Genomic DNA, 5,957 nt, shown 5'->3' on the forward strand with positions numbered 1-5,957 from the left:
TAATGAGCATTTTTCTTATAGCATCAATAGCCAGAATACATGTGTGGGTTGGGAATATAAGCTTTTGAGGAGGAAGCCCAAAGCATGCTTAGCAGTTACAACTCCTAACTCAATCTAGGAACCAATGGTAGTGAAATTGCGTGAGTACATTATTAATAGTTACATTCTGAATTTTCACTACCTTCCGTAGAATTATGAAGCCGAATGTCCATTCCATTTACCTTGTCCACCCCATCCAATATAGCCCCGAAGCTAAACTTCCATTTGTAAAACAATAAGTTCCAGAGTAAAACATTTAGGCAAGTCAAAGAGTTTAAGTTTAACTCAAGCATGAACAATCCGTTGTAAGATGACGTACAGCTCTGGACATGTCATCTCCGCAACAGAACTGTGACTACATTTCCCTCCATTGCTGGTTTCTGTTATTCCGTCCACCATTAGCCTCCATTCCCTTCCTTCCATTATTCCTTCCTCCATTTTGTCGTCCAAATCCTACCATTCCTTCTCCAGTAGCTGTTATCTTCCAGTGTGTAAAGTCCTTAAGTCCATTCCATTCCATTTCCTATTCGTTCCAGGCCATTCCATTCCATATACTACATGTAAGCCATTTCTAGTCTTCCATTCGTGTCAATACTCTTTCTGTGCTGTCCGCTCCGCTCCACTTTCACTTCCATATGATTCCTGTCCACTGTTTTATAATAGGTTTCCCCAAACAGGGCAAGCCATCCATCTTTATCCACGATTTAATTCATCCCTGGCTTTGTGGTGGTTGTCCATTCTTCGTTCGTTCACTGTCCATTCTCATGTCCATATTCTTTCTGTGTGTGTGGGACTCACTGGGTCTGGTCCATTCCTGTCCTTTCTTTGTCTCTATACCACTGTGTGTGGTTCCTGTCTCTGTCCCTGTTTCCATTTCCGTTTCGGGCCTGTATCTCACATCAGTGTCAGAACTATGCTCATTATCTAGGGAATCAGGTGTGGCTGTTCCATCCACCAGACTACTCTCCGTCTGGGTCTTTGGGCAATATGGGTTGTGTGATGGGGCTGATGGTTATCCAGGCTCATTTCCATGGGGCCTTGGTGTGTTGATCTATTTTGGTTATGCGTGTGCGTCATGTCCGGATATTTGTTTCAGGTTTGGGATTCCGTTCGTCCACCGGTCTCGATCCTGCCTTGTCAGTCCATTTCCGTTCGTCCTATGTTCGTCCTGTGCATCCGTCTCTTTCCTTGTGTGTCCATCGGTCGGTCCATCCTTGTGCTCTTCAGTTGTAAGCCATCCGGGTCCGTGTGTTATGATCATGGGAGTTCCTTTCCTGGTCTTCTTCACGGTCCACTCCTCCGTGCTTCGCCACACGGTCAGCCTCCATATATGGTCCTTTGTGGTCACCTGCCACATGGGGTTTGGTTCCATGTGGTCCACCTTCCTGTGCATGGGTGGCCACCGTGCCTGGACATGGTCACCTCCGGGCCACTGGGTTGCATGGGTCACCATGGTCACCTCCTGGGCCACATGGTCCCATGGTCCACGGCCATGGTCCTGGTCATCCACTGGGTCCTTGTGCCACCTTGTGGTCGTCCATGGTGGCCACCTCCATGGTCGTCTTGGTCCTGGTCGTCCATTCCGTGCCACATGGTCCTTGGTCGTCCATGGTCGTTGGCCATGGTCGTCCATGGTCCACATGCCGCTGGTCGTCATGGTCACCTCCCTACATGGTCACCCCACCCGACACAGACACCTCTCCCTACATGGTCACCCCTCCTTACATGGTCACCCCTCCCTACATGGTCACCCCACCCGACACAGACACCTCTCCCCATGGTGGTCACCCTCCCTACATGGTCACCCTCCCTACATGGTCACCCCTACCCCCCTGACACGGACACCCTCCCTACATGGTCACCCTCCCACCTACATGGTCACCCCACCCGACACATGGACACACCTCCTCTACATGGTCACCCCCACAATCCCCTTACATGGTCACCCCTCCTTACATGGTCACCCCTCCCTACATGGACACCTCTCCCTACATGGTCACCCCTCCCTACATGGTCACCCCTTCCTACATGGTCACCCCTTCCTACATGGTCACCCCTCCCTACATGGTCACCCTCCTCCATGGTCACCCTCCCTACACAGACACCTCTCCCTACATGGTCACCTCTCCTTACATGGTCACCCCTCCCACATGGTCACCCCACCTCCTCTCCCATACATGGTCACCCTCCTTACATGGTCACCCCACCCTACATGGTCACCCCCCTACATGGACCCCTCTCACATGGACACCCTCCCATGGTCACCCCTCCCTACATGGTCACCTCCCTACATGGTCACCCCTTCCTACATGGTCACCCCTTCCTACATGGTCACCCCTTCCTACATGGTCACCCCTTCCTACATGGTCACCCCTCCCTACATGGTCACCCCTCCCTACATGGTCACCCCTCTCCTACATGGACACCTCTCCCTCCCCACATGGTCACCCCCTCCCTACATGGTCACCCCAAATCACCACAGACACGTCTCCCTACATGGACACCCTCTCCTTACATGGTCACCCCTCCCTACATGGTCACCCCACCTGACACAGACACGTCTCCCTACATGGTCACCCCTCCTTACATGGTCACCCCTCCCTACATGGTCACCCCCCACACAGGTCACCCCATGGTAACACCTCTACACCCCACCGCGACACCTCTCCCCACATGGTCACCCCTCCCTACATACATGGTCACCCCTCCTTACATGGTCACCCCTCCCTACACGGACACCTCTCCCTACATGGTCACCCCTCCTTACATGGTCACCCCACCCTACATGGTCACCCCTACACGGACACCTCTCCCTACATGGTCACCCCTCCCTACATGGTCACCCCACCCGACACAGACACCTCTCCCTACATGGTCACCTCCTTACATGGTCACCCCTCCCTACATGGTCACCCCTCTCCCTACATGGTCACCCCTACATGGTCCCCTCCTACATGGTCACCTCCCCCTCCTACATGGTCACCCCTCTCCTACATGGTCACCTCTCCCTACATGGACACCCCTCCCTACATGGTCACCCCTCCTTACACCTGACACAGACACCCCCCCTACATGGTCACCTCCCCTACATGGTCACCCCTCCCGACACACAGACACCCCTCCCCTACATGGTACATGGTCACCCACCTACATGGTCACCCTCTCCATACATGGTCACCCCCTACCCGGTCACCCTCCCTACATGGTGTCACCCCCCTCACCTCTCCCTACATGGTCACCCTCCCCGACATGGTCACCCCTCCCTACATGGTCACCCCACCCGACACGGACACCCCTCCCCTACATGGACACCCCTCCTACATGGTCACCCTCCCTACATGGTCACCTCTCCCTACATGGACACCTCTCCCTACATGGTCACCCCTCCCGTACATGGTCACCTCTCCCTACATGGTCACCCCTCCCTACATGGTCACCCCTCCCTACATGGTCACCCCACCCGACACGGACACCTCTCCCTACATGGTCACCCCTCCCTACATGGTCACCCCTCCCTGCATGACATGGACACCCCCTCCTACACATGGTCACCTCTCACTACACGGTCACCCCTCCCTACATGGTCACCCCACCCGACACGGACACCTCTCCCTACATGGTCACCCCTCCCTACATGGACACCCCTCACTACATGGTCACCCCACCCTACACGGACACCTCTCCCTACATGGTCACCACTCCCTACACGGTCACCCCTCCGTACATGGCCACCCCTGATTTCTTATAGCTTTTACGAAGTATATATTATATATTGCTTCTATGGCATTCGTCTGCTTTATCCACGAAAGAGAACTGCACTCGAGCATATGAAGTTGAAGCAAAGGAATTATCTTTGCTATTAACAATGTGAACTGTTTGTCACGGTAAGTGGACTACACTTTCCCACCGGTCGGTCCAGCAGGAGGCCATGGGCTGGACACTGTGGACAAAAGAGCTGTTTTATGTTGCTGTGATGTGTTTCAGTGGTAGGTATTGATCCCACACGTCGACTGGAGGAGATGAAGAAGTAGGCCTAGACAAGGGTTTTATAACACTGTGGGATTATATGGAGAAGTCTAACACTGATAGCAGCTGCAGCAATACACTACCAATACTGCATCTAGTATTATAAGGCTAGCCACTCATATCTTGCAGCAACTACGGCTACATCTGTCAGAATCACCAGTACTACTTCTACAACTACGTTTACTTAATACGTTTACTACGACTACATTCACTAATACTACTTGTACCACGTGTTCATTTTTGTACTACTACTACTACTACTACTACTACTACTACTACTACTACTACTACTACTACTACTACTACTACTACTACTACTACTACTACTACTACTACTACTACTACTACTCCTGTTCAAACAACAATAAATATTCTCTCAACTGCCAGCATATCTACTTCACGTTTGTATTAAACTGGTACTGCTGCTACTACGTCTCCCACTATACCTACTACTTCTGCTGCTGCTGCTGCTGCTGCTGCTGCTGCTGATGATGATGATGATTATGGTGGTGGTGATCACACTACTCTACATCTACTACTACAACATCTTTGATGACTGGCTGGTCAAGTCACCTTTCTATTTAAAGAGAAATAGTTCATGGCGGTTCTTAAAGTCATTTGTGGGGCGGTGGGGTAGCCTAGTGGTTAAAGCATTGGCTCGTCACGCCGAAGACCCGGGTAGGAATCCCAACATGGGTACAATGTGTGAAGCCCATTTCTGGTGTTCCCCGCCGTGATGTTGCTGGAATATTGCTAACAGAGGCGTAAAACCAAACTCAGTCAGTCCGTCAGTAAAGTCATTTGTTATTTTGTTTGTCATTAATTCCCTTTAAGGTTTCGTTTAACAAAGAGGAAAGTTATCAACCGGGACCTCCTCAGAACAGATCCCGACACCTCTTACCCACTTCTTTCACATGAAGGACCTTGAACTTATTGCCAAAGGCGACTCCACACTAAAAACAGATTCTAATTGTCGAGTCTTTTTCCAGAAACACATTGGCATGATGTTTGGGCTTGGAAAGTGAAAGCGACGAACTTCTTTGGAATATGGGCATGGGAAATGACAACCATAGAATTCTTTGGAATACGGCCTCAGTTCAGCAGAGCTCTTCGACACTTGTAATGCAGAAAGCTGCAGTGTTAGGTTGTCTCCATATTCTCCGAAAAGTTGTTGGTGGGTTCGTCCCGAGGGAGAAGTCCCACTGGTTGTCTGGGCTTCGTGTAGAGGGGGCAACGGTACCAGAGATGATGATAATGATGAGCCTAGCCAATCTGGACCTCGAAATCTCTCTCTGCTGCATTCTGTTTTAACATGTTAAATATAATAATAACAGATACGAAAAACACATTAAATTACACGGGCACAAAACACATTCAATAACATGACCACATAACGTCTTAAATTACAAGGGCACAAAACACATTCAATAACATGACCACATAACGTCTTAAATAACACGACCACACAACACATTAAATAACACGGACACATAACACATAAAATAACACAGCCACATAGCACATTAAATTTCACGGACACATAAAAAAAACCCACATTATTTGAATACTGAATACTGCTAATAATAACTAATAAGAATACCAATATTATTTATAACAGTAAGACTACTATTACTGTTACTGTTACTATTGCCTTCACAATGGCTACATATTCAATCAAAAATCATCTTCAAAATACCTTTTAGTGGGCACGGGGCATATATACGCCGACACAAACTGTTTTTTCAGAACGTTCAGATACGACCATCTGTATCATGTATTTGTATGGATATCTGTCTCTAATCGAATTTCACTACATTTCATCAAATTACATGCCTCCACTTCTAAATGATAATTATATCGTTTGGAGAAGATATCTTTAAAAGACGAGATCC

The 5,957-nt window shown here is 49.2% G+C and overlaps 1 protein-coding gene across 1 annotated transcript; it reads left to right on the forward strand.

Moving 5' to 3' along the window:
- Window positions 1-1,977: 1,977 nt before the first annotated feature.
- On the forward strand, window positions 1,978-3,093 carry LOC124269966 (DNA-directed RNA polymerase II subunit rpb1-like). Its single transcript, XM_046704965.1, has 2 exons — window positions 1,978-2,192; window positions 2,664-3,093. Exons 1-2 carry the CDS (start codon window positions 1,978-1,980, stop codon window positions 3,091-3,093), a joined length of 645 nt encoding a protein of 214 aa, XP_046560921.1.
- The last annotated feature ends 2,864 nt before the right edge of the window (window positions 3,094-5,957 follow it).

Source organism: Haliotis rubra, unplaced genomic scaffold (genome assembly GCF_003918875.1).
Source record: "Haliotis rubra isolate DU_JTF1 unplaced genomic scaffold, ASM391887v1 Scf149, whole genome shotgun sequence".
Taxonomy (NCBI): Eukaryota; Metazoa; Mollusca; class Gastropoda; order Lepetellida; family Haliotidae; genus Haliotis; species Haliotis rubra.